We start from the raw sequence: 25008 nt of genomic DNA, 5'->3' as shown, positions 1-25008 counted from the left end.
GGCCAGCGGGCGGCATAGAGCCCCCTCAGCGGGACCACGAGGCTCCGTGCTCCCTCAGGGAGGCCGCCGCTTCCCGCGCTCCCCTCGGCGCGAGCCGCATCCCCTCAGGTGCCTTCGAAGGAGGAGACGGCGCCTGCGGCCCCTCAGGGGAGGTCAGCCCTCTCCCTCAGGGGTGAAGGCCTCAGAGAAGGGCAAAGAACAGCTACAGCCCCCCACAGCCACCTCAAAAGCCCGGTTTAGATGTAGCTGAAAACACCTTACAAAAACCCACAAGAGCCTTTTGTGTCTGCTCTGCTTAAGAGGAAAGTTTACCTCAAACTCAGCTTCTCAGATAAGGCCGAGGTAGGTGCCCGTGACAGTTCCAGGAGGAGAGCAGGGTTACTCACCAGCATTAAGGTTCTATCTGCCTCCCTTGACAGCCACGGCTCTAAGGGAGTAGAGTGGGCAATAGTGGAGGCACAACCCCAAAGGTCAGGGTCGCTGTAGAGCAATGAATATTTGCTAAAAGTGCTTGCCCCCAGACAAGGGCAAGGGGAGGTACCTAGAGGAAAAGAAGAGAGCCAGTTCAACATCACAACAGCAACACATGCAAGAGCTTGGGTTTTTTTGGTGTTTTTTTTTTTTTCCTTTTAAATCAGCTTTATTTTTCTAACTGTTATTTCAATTTCCCATAGCACCTTGGCAATGTCAAAAACAAATACAAATACATGTATTATCATTTTAACATTTAAAGCATGAACCTACTTTACACAAATTTTGTTTTGGACAGTTTTGACAACAGGAATATACCAGAACAGACAAAGTATAGAAGCCAGATAGGTTGCTTTTTTCTCCTTTCACTGAAGCCCTACCACTTTGAAGAGAGATCATAAATGCCAAGGGGAAGCTGGATTCATCGGGGAGGAACAAGATGTCTGTAGTAACTTGAGCTCAATATATTATCTGAATATTTTGTATTCTATAAAAATTAGAACAAAACCCATTTATGCACAGTCTGTTTACATTTGAAGTTGCATTTTTGGAAACTGTATCCATAACTGAAGCTCCATAAAAATAAACCTCTGGTTCTTAAATATAAAATTTTAAAGTTGTTACAGGTTAGGTTGCAGATGGATTTTTCAGAAATAAGTTGCTTTAACTCCATTTCAAGTCCTCCCAACTGTACATTAAAAACAGACTCAATTAACCTCTTGAAGTGCCTGTGCTAAAGGCACTCAAGAGCAGAGCCAACTAAAATACTACAACAAACCAAAATTATGTACCATCCTAAAGGAAGCTCAGACTATGTAATATATACACACAAAAAAGAGCATGATAAATCATTCAGATTAATGGCAACAATCTTATGTTTCAGAAGGAAATATCAAAATTAGAAACAAAAATTCTATTGCATATCTGTAGTAATCAAGGATTTACAAAAAAACTTATCAGAAGCAATTTCCCCCCGAAGTGCATTTCTGTTGCATCGTCTGTAATACAATGGCGCATTTTACAAATTTAAAATATCATCTGTACATACCAGATATTTTATCCCAGGTGAACATTCACTTGGGTAACAGTAAAAATAGCGGACATTTTCAAGACAATTAAGCTGATATTGACAAAGTAGTAAGGCCATAGCTATTTAACTACAGTAAAGCATTGATTAAGTCACTTATTTGCTACTGATCTGCCACAGTATCATCTTTCTCTTCTGGTTAATAGAGTGGGTTACTTTTTTTTTTTTTTTTTTAAAACCTACTGCTAAAACTGCACCATCATACTGTGCCAGGCTAACTTTTTTTTTAAAAAACAAAGATAGCAGGAATGTAAGATACTATAAAACTAACTTAATTTTAGAAATCAAAAGAAGAAAACTTTTTGCACTTTTAAGTTTACTATCACATGCAAATAATTACTTCTCTTTTCACTCCCCAGCAGAAGTACAAGAGAGTGGCCCAATCTTTTCCATGCACAGTAATTTGGAAAAGAACTTAACTGGGGAAGTGTACTTCTGTAGCTAACAAAAGTCAACAATTCTGAAAACAAGTCACAGCTCATAAAACTGAAAGTTACGTGTGATTTGCACCTTCTGGTATTTAATATCAGCAGAGTAGGAAAATTTGTCTTTACATCATGTGGTAAGCTACCAGGAAGGAACCACAGAGAACTGTTATTTGTCACTTCAAGTGCAAACTGAACATCGCTGTTGAACAAGGGACAGTTTCACCTCTGCTGATAAAATGACACAGCTCAAATGAAATCAATGAGCTGCACCAGCAGCCGGTCTGGCTCCCAAACGATCGCTTCGTCCCTGTTTCCCCCACTCTGTCAGAACAGGCAAACTTGGTGGGTAGAGACACAGTAGCTTGCCTGAGTCCATTACGGGGATGAGAACGTAGCAGCTAGCCCGTCTAAGTTATATGTTTGCCATGCAATACAAGTACTGCAGGAGAACTTGCACACGAAACTATGGTTTTCACAGCCTTTATATTTACTTGGTTATTCCCCCCCCCGCCACACAAAAGAATAGAAAGGAAAAAACCAAAAACCACAGTTACAAATGGCAGCAGGGGAGAGGAGAGAAGGGAAATGCTAATGTTAATCCTTGCACGCAGGTATTTAATAAATAATTATGAGCGCCCTAATCTGATAGAAGTTTGAATATGCTGGAAAAAGCCAACAGGTTTACAGACTTATTTGCATACACTGTACAAGAGCCATAATCTGCTGCTGGAACACGCACACCCAGGACATACAAAGAATCCTTTCCACGGTCAAGTTTTTCCAATCACCTTACAAGAAAGATTGAACTGCAGTTGTTGGGTTTTTTTTTTCCACATCTAATAAATGAAGAAGTTACATTTCACAATTGTTAAGAATTCAGGTACTTTCAGCACTACAAGGCTATTCTATGCACTGCACTGAAAGTGGATGCCTGCGTGGATCAGAATTCGCACACCGCCTTTACCACAGAGGCTGGAGATCAACATCTGCACCTGCACAAGCCTCTTCACAAACAGCTCTTCCTCTGAACAGCAAAGAGCTTACAGCAGCTCTTAGCATCCCACCGCTCACTCGACTTTGCAATGACAGTGCACATCTACCCTTGAATATCTGCGACTATCATACAGGTTTGTTTTTTCCAGTTTGACTGCAGTAATTTTTTATAGCCTTTAAAATGATTAAAAATTAACTTCAAATTCATTTCATTTCAGAACTTTTAACACTTTTAAACATTTAAACTTCTCTATCGTTCCAACAAACGTTAGCATTATCAAAACAAATGGGAAGGGTTCTGTAAGCATCCCTAAACTGTAGATGTGATCAACGATTTTTTTACTAAATTAAAAAAACCTCCCAAACCCAGTACAGGTAGTTTAAAAGTGAATAATGATTTTGGTTTTTTTAATATATATATATATGTGTATATATATAACATGCGTAGAAATGAACAGTTAACCGCATAAATACATTATATTGTGTTATGAATCAAATCAAAGCAATTGCCAAGCTGAATAATAAGTTAGAGAAATGACAACTCTGGCTTTATATATATATTTATAAAAATAGATATGAGTGTTCTCAAAGCAGTTGATAGAGAATGCCTACTGAGTAAGAAGTCGCCACGGGTTATCTGGCTAAGAAATCAGAAGATGAAAATTTTCACAGTTATTTTAACTGCCACTTACATTCATTCTAATGGCAACACTAGCATATATTACTAAGATGTTTACGGTATATATCACAATTGAGTTTTCCAGTGTTCACAACTTACGACTTTAAATTTGTACACTTGCTATTCACTAAAAAAAAAAAAAAAAAAAAGTGTGATTCTTACTGCTGGAAGCTACTTTTCCCTAACACTTTATACAGAACTTTGAACCCTGGCATGCTGATTTTGGCAGATTAATGCACTGAATTTTCCTATTTCAGTTGTTACAGTAATCACCTTTAAACTTAACCACTTACTGCACAATAGTGTTGCAAATTTCGTCAGCATACAGCTAGGCAAGACGCTACCTTTCAAGGAGCTTCTCTGAACATGAGGGGTTTTGTTTAACTCTTTACCTGTAGTTCCACTTTAAACAGTTAAAAAAAGTCAGTTGCTACTACATCAGCTGTAAACAATGAGTTCCCAGTAGATATAAACCCTGATTTCTAGTATACAGCATCCAATACCCTACTCCAGAACACAAAGATAGGTCAGTATACAGAAAACCCAGCCACGTCTCTGATTTGCCAGCCGTTCAGAGCGACATCAGGTTAACCCTGGTGGGGCACGCAAAACTCTGTGCCCAGAGTTCCCACTGCAAGGCAGAATTCCACATCTGCAACTGGAATTCCAGGCTCTTTACTGGTGAAGCTAACATCACATACTGCGTAGCCACCCATCAATCCTATACTGGGCCTGCCTCAGGAAAACATACCAAGATAAATGCACAAAAGTCTGTAATAAAGAGATTAGAGAGAGTAACAAGCGAGGAAAAAACCCAACCAAACTTAAGAAGTTGCCCTCAAAAGGAGGCGAGGAAAAAGGGCAAATTAAAAATTCTGACGTGCTCCCTTCTGCCTCCATCCAATTGTGTCTAGAGGACAATTTTTGCTGTCCATGTGCTCTGATCTACAATCCAGTATCCTGTAAAAATTATAGTTTAAAAAGCTTGCTGAATGAATTATTAGTAAGGTCAAGAGACTATACTTCAAGCTGGAAACACAAGGTTTACTACAGTAGTACATTCAGGTTTTATCATCAGTGACTAAGTCATGACAACAGTATCTGGCTGCACTCGTTCCACTCACACGCTGACCAAGCACCTCAGCTGCAGACGTGCTCTGCAGTGCAAGGCCATCAATGGCAGACACATCATTCGACAAGCCAAATGTTAAATAGGTTAAAAAAAGTTCTAATTTTACAGAAATGCTCGTTTTTCAAAAATAATATTCTCTTATCCTTTTCCTCCTACACTGAGGGACAGGTTAATTTGTCAATTCATATTCTTTCACTTTGTCAAAATGCTAGTTCACAACCCCAAAACTGATTTCAAGCAGGAAACCCTCTGCAAATTAAAAACAAAAATACAAAAATTATAATCTCTATATTTATATTGATTGGAATCCTCCAGCATTTGTGAAATCACTTTTAGAGATGAATTTTGGGACCCTCCACAACTTCTCCACACAAGCCACGCTCCAGTTCAGTATTCCCCTTCATGAATACTTCTTTCTCACAGTCTCCTTTGCTGCTTATTAGTCCACAGCTCAAATTAAATAGAGAATAATTGGCTGGACAAGTGTTACTTTGGTGACCGGGGTGGCACATACTGCTCCTTGCCGATACGTCGAGGTGCTCCCTGAGGCGATGATCTGCGTCCAAATTGGCGCCTCTGTTCCCTGATTTTCCCAGCAGCTCCCCTGGGAGGCCCGTTGCCTCGGAACCCAGAATAATCCTTCATTCGACCTTCAACCTTGTCATGGGCCTTCTCCGAAGCCCTCTCAGGTGTGCCATTTTCTTCATTTTTGGCAGGGGGAACTATGTTGGTGCGATGTTCCCTAAGAGGCTGAACAGGAACCGGAGGAGGCTCCTTTGGGGGCTTCTGGCAAACTTCAGCATAGCTTAGCTTGCGTGGCTCCTTTGGGACCAAGGGAGAAGAGCAAGGATTACACACCAGAATAACCACGCTACGCTCTTCCCAACTATCCCAGGCACAAGAGCTGTCAAGGCACAACAGCAAGAACACATACAGCGAGCGACTGCACCACAGCTGCGGCAAACTGCACAAGAGAAGGTCCCAAGTGCTACATCAGCACATCCAAGAGGAAGCTCCCCAGGCTCCCCACTCACTCCCTGCTCTGGGCCTTACCTGCGTCAACAAAGCGGGAGCTGCACTTGCATTAGTAGAAGGGGAAGTGGTATTTGTCCTTGGCGGCTTTGCAGCACTGACAGGAGAAAGAGACACCGGTGGGGAAGCGTGGCTTGTAACATCTTTCTGAGCAGACACTTCTTCCAGTTTGCTGTCTGGCTGAACTGTGCTGTTAAATCAACAACAATTTAACATTAAAACCTACTAACACAAAAATTAATGTTTGAGAAAGTATTTTCTTTCTTTGAAGTCACAACTGCATTTTTTGCAGAACAGGATGGTGCAGCCATTACCACCACGATTTATTTCCATCTAGTGGCCTCTAGAGAAGCTGCCTACCACAGACAGAGAAGAAACAACAAACGTTATTGCCATCTTGCCAGACACCAGCAAGAGTCTTTGCTAGAACATGCAAATTTTAATATTCTCGATTCCAGCAGTCTGCATACCTTAACACCACAGCTTCAGTCTCACTTGGTGAACTCACGCTTGTCACAGGCTCTTGGACAGTGCTGTGCGTCTGTTCTTCCTGAGCAGGAGCTGGACAGCTGGGCAGCAAATCTTTGCTTTCCTGTACAGAAAGTATAAGTTGCAAAATATGGAAAGACCGCAGATGTGCTTCAATTGCTCCTCAATATGCCAGTTCAAGACATCTGAAAAGTGGGATATTTCCAAAGACTGCTCAAGTTCCAATTACAGGAATTCTACTTCTTTTGGAGCATCGCCTCTAAAGCAATCACCCTTTATGCGGGCAAAACAAACAGCAGATAAGACAAGAAGTAAGGCTCTATCACCTGGACTATCAATGCCTAGCCCCACCAGCTCAAAGAACAGATTCATCTGGAAACAGCCCTTGCCTACACTACACACAAACTGTTCCTACTTCAACAGCCAACACTCCTCATTTTCCTGCTTTATTCCAAAACAGTACTGAGCTTACAACAGTGTAATTACAGAAGCTTCAGCTAAACACCTGCAAACAGCCAAGGAAATCCAAGAACAGAAAGACAGCAAATGCACTACTATATTAACAAACACAGTATGATGTTTGGGCTTAAAGCATTCTAACGTGCAGCTCTAACAAACTGATTCTTTAAGCAGGGGAGAAGGGAGACACAGCATACACCTACTCCTGCGTGCCTGCCAGAGAAAAGAGCGGGTACCTTTTCCTTGCAGACTCCTTTAACGATATCGGACATCCTGCTCTCCAGCACAGGCTCTCCCGGTATTTTTGCTGTGCTGCCAGGCAAAGGTGGGAAATTTGATGCTAGCAAGTCAAACTTTGGTGTCTGAGTCTTTGTTTCTGCTGAAGGCTGAGGTCTCTAGAGAAGGAAAATACCCATTAATAGAGCCATAACGCCTAGCATTAAAAGCGCTGGGCAAGTGTCAGGGAATTCCCTAGAAACAGTGAAGACCCACAGTGTAATCTGAGAATTTAAGGACTATGCTACTCCTTCAATAAACGCAAAGCCAACACATTGCACTTTGTGCAACTCCTTGCAATAAGGGAAGTGGAACTTACTGAAACCCGGTCATCTTCTCGTCTCCTCCGACCTCTGAAAACATTCCTCCTTTAAAGGAAAAAAAAAAAAAAAAAAGTCAGTAAGCGCATTCATCTAGCTGAAGCGCGCACTCATCTGCACAAAGGGGAGCCTGTGGCAGGGGATTTACAGCAGCCTACTGATGTTTCTCAAGATACAGTTCTGGGATGTTCTCCATCTTCAGGAGGGGTCAAAGCTCTTACACTCTTGGAACATAGCCAATACGGGAAACAATTTCTCCTTTCTCTCCTTGTGGAGGAGGTACCCTAGAGCATTGTAGCTGAACAAGCACAGTGACAATTAGACTATAATATTATAGAATTGTATCCTATAATTTTATAGTAATAAACTTATTCATCTGATTTCTCACATATCTGTCTTGGTCACTTATTTTCAAGTGTCTAAAGCCTGAATTAACAGAAAAAAAGATAAAACCAGTTGATCTTACTATGTTGAGGAGCATCAAATTCCCCAACCGAGGATTTGCTTATTATTTACAGCAACACAAATACCAACTTTACTTCAGCAACTGTTTTCATTCTAGGGACAAATCAGGCGGTTATTTTGAAATAAAGCCACCTCACTCTCTTACCGCAAGGTGTTTGTCAGAATAACTCATAGCTGTACAGTCAAGCAGGAAGCATTCATGCTCCCAGTTAAGTATTTATCACACCTGATTTATTTAAATGTCAGTTTTCTCCTGGTCAGTCTTTACAGCAACATACATTGTGCCAGTGATTGATGATCCTTGGCTCACACAAGTCATTTGAACCTCCAACACCACGTCCCAACCGCATTGTTGTGTTACAGCAAAAAGCAGTGCACACAGTTCTTTACCTGCCCCTGCCAATGCCATAATCGCCATTCTGCTCCATCTGTGCAGTAGGAGAATCCTTCTGGGAATAACCTTGGTCTTGGTGCCCAGTTAACGTACTGCTATGTCGCTCCATACCAAAATTCCTTGAGTTGGTTCTGTTCAGTGGTCCATCCCCCATTGGCATGGTACTGACAGCAGCTGGACCCTCCACAGCATGTTCTGAGCTGTTAGACGATCGGAAATGAGGCTTCACACTGCAGGACACAGAGCAGCAGCTGTGTAATCCAGAGTTTAAAGAACAAGATGCAAAACTACCACCAACTACAGTTAATCCATAGCTGACAAGAAAGGGGGAGCTCAGGAACTCCATCAGAGAAGTTGTTTCCTACATACATTTGTCGAGAACAGAGAAATTGTTCTTCCTTACCTCCATCTACTCCTTTTGTTCTAGTTTTCTTGCAACCTCCCCTCCTGTCAAGTGTTGCCATTTGAAGAAAACATCGAGATCACTGCCCAATGGGTACCAAAGGGGGGGAAAACCCAAAAACCAAACCAACCAACAAAACCCCCCCACAACCTAGGGATGGTAGAAGAGCCAGAAAGAACCCAAGGAGGGATTCTTCCTCTGTCTGGGCCTGCAGCATGGGCACAGGGTATTGGAAAGTGATCTGGAGAACTAAGCCAAGCCTGGGGAACAAACCCATCTGGCCACAAGCAAAAAAACTGAACTGAAACGAGAAGCCAGGAGTAGCTGATGACTAAATAGGCTGAAGAGAACAGGGGAGATAAGGCTAGGGTAGCTGAGAGCCCACCTCCCCAAGAGCTTGAAAAGCCAGGATCTTAAGTCTCACTGTTCCTGTTCTCAAACACCCACAACACTGACTCTGCACTTAACAATACCCCAGACATTTTACCCAGTTATTGATTATTCTGCATTAAAGCTGTATTTCCTTTGAACATCAGTGCAGCCGTGCATGCTCAGTGTTTCTGTAAGTTAAGGCTCAGGGTCCTAAACGCAGACGTACCCAGAAAAACTCTGACCTACCATAACACGGAACAGTTTTCTGGAGCAGCATTCAGGTGCCTTAGACTATTTTCCACTTCTGCACCTCGCTGTCTTTTCCATGCAGCACCAACCAGCTTCGGCAAGGACCTTAAACTATATCTTTCTCCTCTGGTCAACCCTGCACATCTCATAATTTAAGGACAGAAGGAGGATTTTGCATGCTTATTGTTTTTAAACAATCTCACTATAACATTCCATGCAATCAGAAGAAATTCTCCCACTGCCAGCCAATGTATGATTCCTGTCCGGGAGGAGTTCACTTGACTACACGATCTCTTAGAAAGTAACCAAGGAGCAGCCTGAAGAAGGGTCCTTTCTTTCAACAGACCATAAATCATGGAGCTTCTCATTTCTTTAAGCTAAGTGAATACGGAAAGGCATGTTGTGGATGCCACAGACCCTAGACTGCCTAACAAAGAGGTGGTTGCCTTCCAGCTTCCACCAATAAACTTGTTCTCTCCCACTTGGTCAGAGAATTTAAGTCGGGAGGAAAAGAAAGCAAAATAGGAGAATTCAACGAATGACAAATTGTCATTTGTTAGCACTAAATCCGAAGAGCAGTAAGTGACGTGGCTGTAGCAGCAGCACATTCCCCCTTCTGCTCAGCCGTCATCCTGTGGTATTTTAAAAATTAACTCCACCGCTATCTGATGGACTTCTCCATAGCCTTGCAATTAACAGCTGGAAGTTCTGCAGCATTTCACATGTAACCAGAAAGCAGAACAAAATACACCTTTTAATAGCCCAATTTTGAGTGGTCAAATTAGTCTGCTTTACCAAAGACATTTTAAGTTACGTTTTAGATGGCTGGACAGAAGAATATCAATTTAACCAATATTAGCACTGAGGATTCTCTGTTACAAAGACTCAATCTTCCTTTCCCACAAGGATGTTGCAACAAATCAGGACAAAATAAACATGACCGGCTTCAACAAATGTTTAGCTACAGAGAAAAATCCAATACTTAACTATTAACTGCCTGTATGACAAAACAAATCAACTTTAACGAGCCAGGACAGAAACCCAAAAGCAGCAGCTGGATGAACCTCTCCAAATGAGCTCTTCTGCACTTCAAGAGAAAATACGCTGAACAAAGATTAATTCATACTTCACAGCTTCAGGAAGCATTACGACCCAGTTTTAAGGCCCCAATAAGGTTAGGTTTTCCATCAGCAAACACCATAGGGACGAGGAGGTAAGCTAACTAAATTCTTCCGTTTTGTTCAATTCGTTCTTAAAATGGAAGATTCTGAAGTCATTATTCAGCCCTCAGATCTCATAATCTTACCCGTCATTGAGAAGGCCACAATCTTGTCTGGGCAGAAGAGCAAAGCAGAAAAGACAAGGAAAGATAAGGAAGAAAAGAAGCAGAGAGAAGGAGAGATGATGTGAGAGAGCAAAAAGAAGGAAAAGCATGAAGTGCAGGCTGCCCAGACAGTCGACTGTTGGACCTGTTCTCTCTTAGCGCGATACTTGATCATCACTGGGCCAAACCTTCAGGGCTGTGCCTCACTGTTACCTCAGCAGGTCTCCTGTTTGCAAAGGAATCCTGCTGAAGCATAACTAACGTCGGCTTCCAGAATATGAAGATTTATTACCGCAAAAACAGAGCTTTGTACTAGCACAAAGGCTGAGCAAGATTGGCAGGAAAGATAAGCCAACCAAGACAGACCAGCAGAACCTGTACACGCTTGACCCTAAAGCTCTAACTTCGCAATGACTGAAGTTTCACAAATGAAAGTCTTAACATAACCAAAAGAGTTTTAAAAGCTTAAGGATTATACAGATGTTTTCTACAAGGCAGCAGTGAACTTGTGGGCATTTCAAGATGTTAATATCTGGGTACACACAATTCTTGTACAGTTTCAGCATCCATACTTCTATGGGGATCCATATACGTGAGAGTTTTACAGGCTTTAAGTTTGGGCACAATTTAAGGCAAAAAAAACCCCAACCCTTTATAAAAAGATCTTAGTTGAGAGCTGATCAGCTGTAACTGAATCAGCTGCCCCGACTTCCAAGTAGAGTCATACTACCAGCTTCACAGCCTGTACTAAGACTCTGCTGAGTCACCGCAGACCAAATTCCAAAGTTCACCTTCTGCCAACAGCCACAAACCTTAACTGCATCACAAAACCACTTATGGTGCGGGCAGTTGTCAACCAATTTCTCAAACAGTATAAAAAGCAATTCCCATGCTACCAGCCCGCATGCTGAATACAGTGAAAGAGCTTGCAAATAAAACAATTTCCACCCACACAAACAGATCACTACTCCGTTGTATTTACAGAGTACTGTTCCAGCAAATAGAAAGCTATGTCCTCCTCCCCGGTGTTTATATCTGAGTCCTTACAGTTATCAGGAAAGATGGGGATAAAGCAAATAAATTATAGTAACAGACTCAGCATCAAGCAGTTTTAGCATACAGCAGTCAGGGCATGCAACTCTCAGCTGCATAAACTGAATGGCTCTCTGCAAGACTAATCACACAACAGGAAAAGCTTACGTTTGTGCTGCAGGAGTTTATAATCTGCGTATAACAAACATAATTAGAAGTATTACCTTAAGAGAAAGTTATTTATTTGTCTGCAGAAATTCCTCTGAGGCTGTTAAAGGAGTTACCTTTGCTCTCTCCGGCACATATGTCCATTATTTTAGGATCTTAAGCTGCCACCTTGATTTTAATTTTATTTTATAAATCAAGTTGAAAAACGTCATACATATTTGATAAACAAAATAAGTAACCTAGTCCCATCAGAAGGCGCTGCATTTTACAAGTGCAAGGAACACTTCAGGATCTCAATACTGAAAGTTCTCAGAGAGCAAACAACTGACAGAGCTATCTTACCGATTTCTATGGAATGGGCGACCTATACTCAAAGAAGCAGCATTTGTTTTATATGATCCTGGTGTATTAAAGCCATTCACAAATCCACCGTTAGGAAAGGGGGCCTGCAACAGACAGAACAGTCTCAATGACTGAACTAAAAAGAAAAACGTTTGCAGTTTTATGAGATCAGCTTCAGCAGTTATTTGTCTAGTCTGTTTGTACTTTTATGCTGGGCTACCATATCTAGTATGTTGTAAAGTTACTACTAAAGAGAAAACCCCACCAGGTTAACAGTCTGCACATCTACTTTAGCATCAGAGTCCTCCTGCTCCTGGAAGAGCTACAAAGCTCTTCCAGAACACTAGCTACTGGATAATGGAATTTCACACCAACATTTCTTGAAATAAATGGCAGCCAATGGTGAGACATGCAGCCTCTCTGACTGTCTTGCTTTATCAGGCCCATGGCGTAACATGAAGTGTCATAAAACAGAGGGATCTGACTGGAAAACCTGCGCATACTACAGCTGAAAAACCCACTAACCCTATTGATTCATTAACCGAATTATTACTGACATTGCAGGCTACCTCCCCTCATTTTCATCAGCTGTTACTTACCAGTGGTGTTTCAAAGTAAGGTGCAGGATTTGGAGACCACGTCTGAGGCACAATGCTGTAAATAGAGTACTGCTGAGGACTATATACAGGCTGCATAAACAGTGGCGAGGCAAACTGTGCTTGTGTTTGAACTGGCTGAGTATAGACACTGGAATCCACTACCCGGTAACCATTCTTAGCAAAAAATGTGTTGATGGCTTTTATCCTTGCCTGCAAGATATCAAATCACATCACATACATTAGTTGGGAGAAAAGGAGAAGCAGGACATGGAGCCTTTCTTGCCTACTGAAATGATAACAGAAGGGATGTGAAGAGCAAGGAGGTTGATTACTGCTTACAAATAAAAACTCTGCTAAAAATCAACACAGATTACATTCTTACAGCATGCTAAAGCGAAGGACATGCACGCTGCTTTAACTAGAGAATCTGTCAGGTTTAAAAGAAACACTGCTTTCTATAGCGGAATTTTGACAGTTCCTCTCACAGTACTAACAGCTTGCTTCAGCCTTATTTGTAGAGCAGTTAACTCAAGCTAGAGACACATGATGGCAAGAGTCCCGCTCCCGAGTTCTGCAGACCCAGATTCTGGGGAAAGCGGAGAAGGGAAGACAAAACAGGAATGTGTTTCACACCTCATGGGAAGCAGCACTGTGAATAACCAGCAGCCACTGAACTGTAATTTTTCAAAGCTACCTGTGACCTCATTCAAGTTAACAGCCTACAGAGCAAGTGCTATGAACTATCCTGCTGCTAATTCCTTAGTTCCTCCCCACAAATGCATACTATCATTCAAATAGAAACAATATATAATTCAATTCAAACAGAAACCTCATATAAAGCAGCCTTACCATTACTGGCTTGCCCTGAAAGGTTTTCACTTCTTCCCTTAAGTATTTAAATGCCTGCAAATACAAAAGAGATTAACATTAGAACATCTTTATAAAATTGTACTTCTCAAAGGATATCACACAATTTAACATGAATGTGTAGCAATGTGCTTCCCTGTTAGCCCAGCTAAATTCATTAACACTTCAAATTCAGGATATGAGATTTCAGTTATGGCCAGAGAGTACTGAGGCAAGAGGCAGACAAGGGAATTATAACCCTACAGTCTCTCAGCTTCTTTCTCCATTAACTAGAATTTGCCAATAACCTCTTAAAATAAAAAAGGGGGACCAGTAAATAAACATTTCTTTTAGCTGCAGGAAGCACACGTGCCATTCTCTTGAGCAGGGGAAGTATTAATAACAAAACCGAGATGTCATTAACAGTTGAAGGCAGCCTTACCTGTTGCGCATCTGTATCCGACTGGAATGTAACGTACCAGTTGTTGTTGTGAGCAAACTCACAGCTTATCACTTTGGGGCAGTTTTCATTTTTAAACAGAGCCTTAACCTCCTAGGGGAGAGAAGAAGTCAGGCAGTTAAGGGGACCGAGCGCTAAGCTGTAAATGGGACACTAAACCAACACAAGTGACACTCCAGCTCCTCAGCTGCAATTTTCCCTTGATCAGGGATGTTCCTTCCTTCCCTCGACAGGTCTGCCAGACACCACATTATCCTCTACCTGTTTCTGAACCCGGGAATACTAGCCCAGCCTACTGAGCTCCCCAAATAAAAAGCAGCAGGCCCATTTGATAAGAAAATCAAGATCGGTGTAGAACTGGTGATACTTCTATATGAAGGAGGTAGCAAAAACACGGCTTTACATCAGAAGAGTCATCTAGACAAGAATGATTCTAAGAAATATTTCTAAATCAAGGCAACCTGACAGCTTTGCAATAATCAGATTTTAAAGAGAGGGCAAAGCAGCTGTTCAAGGTTTGCATTAAAGAACTAATTAAAAATGCTAGTAGACAAACACTCTGTGTTACAACTTTAAAAAACAAAGAACTAAATCATTCTGTTAGCCAAATATCAGTAGGAATTTTATTATCCTCCCTTCTCTGAACATAATGAGCTCAGCTCACACTGGGTCACAATGAATGAGAAATGTTTAGTAACATTTCTTGCTGCCAAAACAACCGTCTGACTTCAAGTAAAGTTACCACTGTGACAAAAATTCAGCCTGAATTCCAAGCTATGCCCTGGACTGATTTTATTTTTGGATCTGAAAAGAGACCAGTTCAAACTGCCTTCCAGAAAAGCCTAGCTAGCTCAATTTTTTGTGGAAAAAAGTTTACTGAAGAGCATTTTAATACATTAGTAAATAATGGGAAGGGACAACAATGACAACAAGTTTTTGCTTTGGCTTCTTTGACAATACATCCAGGCAGGAAAAATTACTTATGTGGTTTACAAGAAAAATATCTGTGTTTAATCAAATTAAATACCAGTTGACCTTTTAAGCAACACTTCCTGTTGCTGTTTGAAGGACTGTTGAAGATACCTTCCAAAAACATCCACAGGATTTTATTTCTTTCTTTTCTATTTATTTACCTCTATAGGTGTTGTTTCAGGGATCTCACGGAGAATGATAATACATCGTTTGTGGTTTGGTCTAACTTTCTCCCCTCTCTCATCCACTTGTACCATAGGAGAAGCTAAAATTAAAATAGAAGAGTTGGCTTAATATTGGACATTGTGCATTGCAAAACATCTCAGCAGGACTAGACTCCATTATCCAGCTTGTCACAAAGAACTGCGATGGACTGCTTAAGAAGCCAGATTTCTTGAACTCAGGGTAAAGGACTGTTTTATCAGCTATAGTCTGTTAGATTTTCAGTACATTTTAGCTGTTTGTCTGATGTTGCCTCCCTCTACAGCTCAGATATGTAAAATGCTCAGTCCCAAATTCAGTTCTCTCCCAGCTCAAATTCAAGTAAGAGGATACAAAAACATTCCTAGACAGAGCCCTAATAGAAGAAGTTCAGATAAGAAGAAGGAAATCAAGTCAGAATAAAGACTTAAAAAGTTCACTTGCAACTGTTTCCACAAGAAGCCATGTGCAGAACCAGCACAGGACAGCATGTCAGAAGAATTCTAGCTAACTTTTTCTAATAAGCTTTTTCTAGTAAACTGTTGCACTGAATCAGAAGACTAGGTTTACTCCCAAAATAAGACTTTCATTGCTAGCAATGTCTTCGGGTAGCCTCTTACTGGGGCAGATTATTATTAAAGCATAACTAGAATTCAGGAGCCTGGAACAGCCACTTATTCAAACATCTCTGCAGAATGAGGCTCCTGTCACCATTTACCAGAACAATATGCCATAACCAGCTGAGACACCAATACACTTCTCTAGAGCAAAGAAGGATCCTTTGTTCTACTAATACAGCCACCAAACACCCAGACTTACATCTCAAGACTTCAAGAATAAGGTCCATATCAGTTGTCAGCTTCTTAATACCTTCCATGTTGGCAATTGTCCATATTGGAACAAACTGATCGCTGTCCATTTGAGACATCAAGTAGAGATCCTTTGAAAGATTCTCACTAAAAAGACAGAAGTCCACTATTTTATAAAAATCCTGAACTTTACTTACAGAAGCCTCAAAAAAGCAGGATAACTGCAGGCTTAAATATTCACCAATACCATTCACAGCTAACTCTAGCCACAATGTACCCTGATTTTCTCTCCTGGAAAAAAATCCTAGCAGATCAACACAAAGCAGAAGATAATTAAAAAAACTTAATGAAAGTTACAGTGCTTGGCATGTTAGTCTGCAAAAAGGATCTTGCCAAAGAGACCTCTTCTGGTAATACACAGCTAAATTATTTCAACGTCTTACAAGTGTGAAGCACAGAAGTCATATTCAATTCTCACTAAAGGACAAGGATGCATGGACAGGACTGAAACACCCAGAAGGTACCCCAGGGTTTCTACAGCATTTTAGCAACTCTTGTTTCATATTGCAACCAACTCTCACTCACAGTTAACATTTTATGAAGATGACAGCATGTATCAAGCCAAAAAAAGGGAAAAGAATTGCCAACGGTTTTAATAAAGGGTTTATACAAAGTTGAATTAACTGTACTGTACCGTGAAAAGCAGAATTCGAGTTGTTTTTTCAAACATTCTCTAATGTCTTCTGTGGACACAGTGGAGCTGCCTTCGCCTAAAAGTTATCACATTCACCATCAGATCTCAGTTTCATGGGAAGAATACAATGCAAGAACACGTTTCATTGTACAATAAAAGAATTAATCCTTCTGGGTAAGACCAAGAAGAAACGGTCATGAGACACGCTTAAAGACCTCCATACTACACATTCTCAAAGCAATTTCGATCCCACGGTTTCACCTACTCAGCCAAGTGCTATGGCAGGCTTGGATCTTCTTGAATATGCACCGAATGGAACATTTCAAAGTTCCTACTCTGGATTTGCAAGTCACGTCATAACTGCAGCAGACTTCAGAGGATTACAGACACTGACAGTGGTATTCTAACTTGAATACTCACCAGACACTTCATAGATTTGGTATCCGAGATCTTCAGTTGCTAGGACAATTCCATTTGCAGATGCTTCATCAACTCCAGTGCCATTTCTTGTGGCTTCACAAGACGAGGAATACATCACTTCATATTGCTTGCAGCTATCCTCTGAAATCTCTATGTTACCTGGCAAAAGAACACATCATCAACAGAAAACCTACTATAGCCTTCAGAACATTTTCCATTTGAAAACTTTTGGCTACTAACATTAGAACAAATACTTGAGAATGCTGTAACTGAAAACATCTAGACTTAGGTCACGTTTTTTAGACTTTCAGCGCCTACTTTGTATTGGAGAGCACTTTCTACCTCTCCAATTTCAGGAAGATCTTCTGGTTTGCACTAGGGTCTCGGGGAAAAGTAAATAACAGGATCGTGAAATTGTAAGATCCCCAAAAGTGGCAGAGGATCTAAAAAACGGGCTTTCCACCTGAAATTTAAAGTATTTGAACGAGGTTCCTAAAAACAAAGCACTAAAATAGCTTACATCACTTCAACGCATTACACGATTCTTATTTATATAAAGGACTCGGGAGCACTTGGTGATTGTTATAAACCACAGTGGAATGACATTGAAATTGGCCAATCTCTTATTCAGGACACCTCAGCTTAGTCTTCACCACAGCTGCTTGAGATAGAAACAAGCGCAATTTCAGTTTAATCTGACAGTCAGGCAAAGGAGATTGTTCAAAAAAATCAACTGCTCTGCTAGATCTTTTCCACACTAACAACGAATCCACTAAAAAACATACTTTGAGAAGTAATACTATTCAACTACTTACATTAGAAGTTAAAAGCAAGAACAACATATTTGGAAAAACTGCCGTTAATTTTCCAGCAGCGTAACACTGCCATGATTGCTTCACATTGTTATGAAGAGACAAATTAGTTTCTCTCAGCCAATGCACAAACTCAGTACTCTCTCTTCACTTCTGCTGACTTACCAGAAACTTTTGACAGGGCACACAAATGTGAATCCTTCCTTCTTTATCCCTAAGTTTTCCTAAACCTTTTTCCAAGGGATCTTCTGCTTCCTACTTAACAGGCCTCTGCCGTATTTTGAGTAACCTCAGCTATACAATTGGCTTCATATCAACTCTAAGCCAAGTCAGAAGAGATAAACCATTTGAATATTTAGTTCTGGACAACAGGACTGACCACATGGTGAGTATGGAAAATGGGGACTGACATGGAATACAGACTAAACTGAAAGGAGCTAATCATAGATGCTTTGCAGTTCTCACTCCAGTACAAACGCTACTGTCTAACAGTTCTCAGCGGCACCTTCAGTGATCTACCAGGATTGTAGGTGGCCCTCAGATCTTATCTTCCCGTTCACAGGGTCAAGTGTGTGCTAAAGTGCAGCAATGGTGAACAATACAAGTCATGAGTCCATTTCTACACATTTAGCATCTTGTTTCCCTCTTAGCGCGTTACTCAGTCATCACCGGGCCCCTCAGATCCTGTTACCTGCTGAAGTATTCTGTCCTAGCGCAGCTCTGGACACCTTGAATCCCTAAACCAAAGCTCACCGGTCAGACCTGTAATCTCTATAACCTGCCTACCGCTTTCTCACATTCATTTCATACTCGTTGCTACATCAGCACTAACGACCTCAAGGACAAGAGCAAGAGGTTGCCTCTCAGTGCTGAACTCTGTAAGGGAGCCCTCAGTGCTACCTAGCAAGGGACGTATCACAGCTAGTGTTTCACCCTGGGCCCGCGACATCTCACCCTCGGTATGAGTCCCTTGTGCAGCCGCTGTTTCTTGCCATGAGTGCTCTGCGCCATTTGTTGGTGGCACAGCCTCACCACTCCCTTGGGGTACTTCTTGCCACACTTTTGCGTTGGGGTTTAAGCCAGCACCTTTCGATGTTACCTGCTGAAGAGACCAGAACACTTTTATTAGGAAAAATAATCCCACGATGCTTTAGAAGTCAAGCCAGGCAATATAGGTGAATTTAGTGATTTTCTAGAGTTCCACATCTCAAGTGTCTACCCAGCTATTAAGCACCTATGTGATTTTTCATTAATCAAAACAGGAAAATCCTTGGTATTTTCCAAGTATTTCATTTCTACCTCCATTAGAAGTGTTGCCTTCAACCTCTCTTTATTGACATCCGACAACATCAGCAGAGGAAGCGGCTAGCCGTCAAGGACTCTGGTAACTCACAAGCTTTTAAAGACTTGACTGTCATAATGCTCCAGTCCCCTTTCACCAGAAAGGGAAATTTTCCCTCCTCCAGACCCCTTCCTAGAAAGGAAGGTAAAAAAAACATATTTCAAGGAGAAGAAACTAATGACTTACTGAATTAGTGACATCTATACTAACCAAGCATCACCTGTGCTATGCCAGGATTCCTCATGAGCTTACCCGAGTACTACCCGATTTCCCCATGAGTTTACCTACATCTCACACACATCAGTGTATGCTAATAATTTCCTTAAACCTGTAACCAAGGAGATTACAGTTTCTGAAGTGCCAAGACAAACATACACACCATCGCAGCCTGCTGGGAGGGGGCAACAGGATCGTCTCACTTTGAGACTGGGCAACAAGGGCCATAATTAGAGTAAGAGCATAAACATAAGAACATGAGACAGACAAGAGAAATGGCTCGATTCCAACCTGGAACCTGACAGACACTTATTTCTACAGCAAAAGATGGTGCCCTCCAAGGTCCCCTCCTGACGGCTGCTCAGAAGCTCAAAGGCATTCGAGTAAGGCGTCCAATAACCCAGCAACAGCACAGAGGATAAACATTGTAATGGCTTTCGCTCTACCGTGATAAAACTAACTACTTCCACATCAACAAGAAAACTATGCTTTTGCAGAAATTCTCCTCCCAAGAATTCCTAACACCCTACAAGCAACTAAAACAGTTTCCTCTGAACAGGTTCCTTCAGACATTGAACGATAGGTAGTCCACTTCACTCACGCCATTTGCTTGAATTTAAAAGGCGAAAGCCATTAATCCTAGCTCCTATCTCACAAATTCACAAATAAGGAAGTTTGATATTTCAGAGGCCAGCCTCCTGGATTCTGAAATTAAGGAGTGGCTTACTACCAGGCCTCAAACATAAAGCAAAAGGATAAGGAAGCAGTTGCAATAGCTTTAGAGATAATTCCTCTGCCAAGGTCACACCTAGTTCCAAAGCCATTTGCTGCAAGCCCAAATTCAGTAATGAAAAGCCTCCAAACACTGGAGAGGTTCAAGACAACCACGAGAGAAGAAGAAACAAAGATCACAACTTTTGCAAGGCCCTCTTTGGGATTCAAAATCCCCCGTGCACCGCTGATTTAATCCACACAGCAACGGAGCCTTCCCCCTTTCGTTCGTTAACCTTAGCAGAAGAATATAGCTGGAAACAGAAAGAAGAACTAGAAATAGTTCAGTGCGAAAGGACAGAGGTACATTTCCCTTCTTCGTTTTCAGAGTAGTTGTTCTCCAACAAAACAACCTTAGAAGAAAAACCCGGTAACCTGTTGCACCCACATACTCTCGCTGCCGATGCAGTTCAGCAAGTTCAAAACTTAACTCAGCTCAACTGCTGGTCACCCCTGGGTCGCAGCATACCTGTCAGCGTGGGTACCTACTCAAGAACTGAAAACCAGCAGATTCCATTTCCTTGAATGTATGTTTCATCAAAGCAAAAAAGATAAGACACATCCAGGAGATGATTCATTATTTTATAAAAATAAACACTGCCTCACTACCTTATGTCTTTGAGGTTAGCGTTTAGCTCAAGCTGAAAGTAATTTTAAGGAATAAGTATGATAAAGTGAAACTGAAACACTGTAGGGAGATTACTACACTTCTGGAGCTGATCATAAGTAAAAAGCAACCCTGCGTACAGCAGATGATGTTATTCACTTCAGCAAATACCGAACAACACACGTGGTAACACAGGAGTTCAGAAATCACAGGTCCAAGTGAAAAGTGCTAAGAAACTAAATAGATTCAGGCTGATAAAGTGATGAATGGGCTATTAATACAACGGCCGAAATACACACCTGAAACAGAGCGTGGGCTACTTCCTCTTTGTTCTAGAAAGACTTAATGACATGTAATGCAATTCTGCAAGACCCAGCCCTGATGTCATCCATCTTAATAGCAAGACACCATGGACTCTGAGAGGATAGAAAGTCCCTAATTTACATAAGCTTTTTAAAAATACAGGCTGCTCTGCACCAGGAGCAGCGCCACTCCATTCTGGCACGCGGCTCTTCTGAAGAGAAGGCCAAAATATCAATTCTTGCTTATTTAACTGAGGCTAACAAATACCGAGCCCCTTTGATTGGCTGCAGAACAATCCTCCCAGCTGCTATCGGGAACTTTCATGATGAGGTTAAAGCTTTACAGAGTTACAAAGGTTAGGAACACTCGCTGGTATCCACGCGCTGACAAAGCTGTCCTCCTCAGCAGAGCTTCCCTCTAGTTTACCTCACTTTCAGCAAATGTGAATCAAAGATTCTCCTCCAGCAATTCCTCAAAATTGACTATCAAAGCATCTATTTCATTTTGAAAGGATGGCAAAGAATATTTTTCTTATTGCAACAGTCTAAATTACATTTAACAGATTCAATTAAGCCAACAAAAATGAAAGTACTCAGAGTTTCTTTTAACGCATTCTATTTCAATATTAATTCAAATTACCCTGCAACCCAAATCTTAACACTGAGCTTGTGACAGATTTCCCAGAGCAGACAGACTCTCTAGAAGGGAAGCTAAGGGAAAAATCTAGAAGAGAATTTCATAAAACTTGTGAGGTGAGAATCTAAGCATTTTCCAGAACGGGAAATGTAAGCAGACATTAAAAAAACAAAGGTCAGCAAACCTATGGGAGGTTGGCAAAGAAAAGCCTTGTGCTGGCTGGGGGACGCGACGGGCAGGGAAAGAGGCATCTGCAGCGGACTCAGACACGGGCCAGTGCAGTTACCTGTCACCTTTCTAAAGCTCACCCAGGCTGCGAAGCAAACCAAAAAAAGAGAGGAAGCTGCTGTCACACCAAAAGCAACACGCAGAACTCCTTTGGAGCTGACTGATGGATCTCACGTAAGAACGGTTCAGTACTCTGAACCGCCCAGGTAATCCTCAAAACACGCGTGAACTTTAATGGTCACAGAGCGTTACTTCCACTGACTGCAGCATGTTCTTTTCATTAGCCAGCACAAGCACCCGAGGACTAGGGCTGCCTCCTTTACCCCTCGGTAAAGCAAACGTGCAGTTGTGCCGTAGGAAGATGGTACCACCCTCGCTTGTGTCAACGGTGTCCATCCCTTCTGTACGAACAGAGACAATTTGGGGGGTCTGTCACCTAGAGGGAAGCAGGAAGCCTCACCTGCTAAAAAAGAGGGCCAGCAATACTCAGCGCTTCACACAGTCCTGGTTTTCTAGCTAGGAAACATCGCTGGCAACAATTAGGGCAGCGTTTCACCCACCTGAAATGCACAGATTTCAATTTTCCCAATAAATTACTAATATAATGAATTAGGAACACGTACCCGACTGACCAAAACCCAAAGCAGGCACAGCAAGCCATTATCAATTACATTTTTCACAATGCATTTAATAACATTCCCAAAGCACCTTCATTATCGATTGTTAACAGCATGCTGGCCCCGGCTGCAAGTGAAAAACAAGACCTACCCCAAACATTAATGCGTGAAAAAGAGCACAAGCCCTACACCGTTCCCTCGCTGCAGCAAGTTTTTTAAGCTAGAAGATATTCAAGGAAAACCGGATTCCACTGTGCACACTGTGAAGGAATCGATTCACAATCACCATGTGCACACTTCACTTAAGTCTAAAATCTAACGCTGACAGCTAAAGCAAGCCAGCTAATCCTCTCGGAAGCTTCAGGACTTCTAACACAATCCTGTTCTGTACCTTAGTGTTCAGGCAACCCCAAAGATCCCGAGATAAACGCTGCAGTCTGCTTTCAAGCATCCGACTGCGGTGTTTCAGAACACCTGGTCAAGAGCTCAAGTTCCCTGTCCTGGCAGTGAAAAGGCACCTTCGGAAATTCCGGACTGTCCTCAGGAGCTCAAAATTAAACATTATCGATGCTTCCTGAATGAAGGTCACAAAAACTAACTCGCAACACTATCGGTGGAAGAGAAAGGAGGAGATCAAACAAAGCTACCAAAGTAAGTCAAGTTTGTGCTTTAAAAGGATTCACTAAACACCCGGACGTGCGCTGCCTGGCTTCGCAGGCTTCTGATCTGCTTCAGCTCCCTTTGAGCAGCCCGAGCCCCATCCACAACACAACCGCTCCATGTCACTGCTGCGGGTTCCTGCCTTGCACGCCTGCTACTTGGAGGGGCCACCTCCGTCTCGCAGGCTCAGCTCCTCTCCGCCACGCTTGGCCTCGGATGAGGTTGGCTGCTCGCAGCTCCTGGCTGCCGTCATCGGGCTGCAGCTCCGATCAGCTTGAGCAGTTCCTCTTCAAGTTAAATACTGTAAAACCAAATCCTTAAGACCTGTCATTCTGCGTTCGTGACACCTTTTTTCCTCCCCGTGCAAATCAAGTAACATTCAGTTCAGAACCGAGGCAATTAGCTTACGAAAGAGAAGGTGTTTCCCAAGCCTTTTTATTTAGAGGTTCTTAACTGCAGAATATATGTCGGTATTCACGTACAAGACCACCATCGCCACACTCCAGCTGAATACACCCTTAGCGATCGACCGGCTTCCCTCAGTGGTCTCTTAGTTAACCCAGCAGCTGTTTGCTCTGTACGCTTTTTGGACAAAACCTACTGCAAAGTTTAAAGGATCAGCGCTGTTGCCTGGGTTTCTCCGGCAAATGCTGAAACCGCTTCACCGAATCCCGTCAAACGCCGTCAGTAGGTGAAGCACCGGCACGGGCAGCGGCTGCCGACCCAGGCCCGGGCCAAGACGCTGCCCACCGCCCGCCCTGCCCCGCGAAGCGCCCGTGTGCCGCCGGGAGGGACGCGCCGGGAGGGACGCACCGAGCCGCCCGCCCCCCGCGCCCTCCCCGCCTGACCTCCGCGCCGCGGGACGGGCCGCCCGCGCTCGCAGCCGCGCTCCTCGCCCCCACAAGGCCCCCGGCCCGGCGCGCTCAGAAGCGGCAGGGCCGCTCCGCCGGCCGAACCGTCTCCCCCCGCTGCCGTAGATCACCCCCCGCCATCAACCCCGGGTATTTAATTAACGGATTTAACGCAGACGCCGCGCCCGGGCCGCGCCGCCGCTCCCAGCGCGCCCGGGCCCAGTCGAAAGCGCCGGCGTGCAGCCCGGCGCGGCGGCCGTGTGCTGCCGAGGGGCGCGGGGCCGGGCCCGCCCCGCCGCTGCCAGGGCCGCTCCGCTCCCCGCCGCCCCCCTCCAAAGCGCAGGAGGCCCCGCGAGTCCCGCCCGCCGCCGAGCGGGGCTGGCGCGGCGGCCCCGGCCGCCCCAGGGCCCGCGCCGCGCGTAACCTTCACGGCAGGCCGCGGTGCGGCGGCTCCCCCGGAAGGTCACCGCGGTGCCTTTCACCCCCCCCCGCCGCCCCCACGCGGAGGCCCCGGCACCGGCGGAACCTTCCAGAGCGCCGAGCCCCCCCTCCCCGCCCGCCAGGCCCGCGGCCGCCGCCCCCGGATTTGCTGTGTCAGCCCCGTCCCCTCCCCCCGGCGCGGCCGGCGGCGCGGAGCGGCGTGCGCGGCCTCCCGCCACATGGCCCGGCCCCGCGCCGCCCCGCCGCGCCTCACCTCCACGAAGAGCAGCATCCTGCCGCCCGCGCCCAGGCCGGCGGGCCCGCGATCCGCGCCGCGCTCCCCGCTGCCCGGCGGCGGCCGCGCCAGCGCCAGCGATAAGGACACCCGGGCTCCGCCTCCGGCTGCTGCCGCCAGGGCCCGGCCCCCTC

The 25008-nt window shown here is 43.6% G+C and overlaps 1 protein-coding gene across 1 annotated transcript; it reads right to left on the bottom strand.

Annotated features, from left to right (window-relative positions):
* Positions 1–3394: 3394 nt before the first annotated feature.
* Positions 3395–25008, bottom strand: LARP4 (La ribonucleoprotein 4). Its single transcript, XM_075525662.1, is given in 18 exon segments — positions 3395–5257; positions 5260–5381; positions 5384–5612; positions 5844–6012; positions 6293–6414; positions 7007–7165; positions 7366–7414; positions 8222–8455; positions 12116–12219; positions 12715–12924; positions 13564–13617; positions 14003–14113; positions 15154–15257; positions 16013–16149; positions 16697–16772; positions 17117–17275; positions 18883–19027; positions 24854–25008. Coding segments are annotated over 18 exon segments (2337 nt in total). The 5' UTR covers positions 24872–25008; the 3' UTR covers positions 3395–5122.

This window comes from Mycteria americana, chromosome 26, assembly GCF_035582795.1.
Source record: "Mycteria americana isolate JAX WOST 10 ecotype Jacksonville Zoo and Gardens chromosome 26, USCA_MyAme_1.0, whole genome shotgun sequence".
Lineage (NCBI taxonomy): Eukaryota > Metazoa > Chordata > Aves > Ciconiiformes > Ciconiidae > Mycteria > Mycteria americana.
Note: the sequence above shows the minus strand (reverse complement) of the source record. Positions and strands in the feature narration are given on the sequence as shown.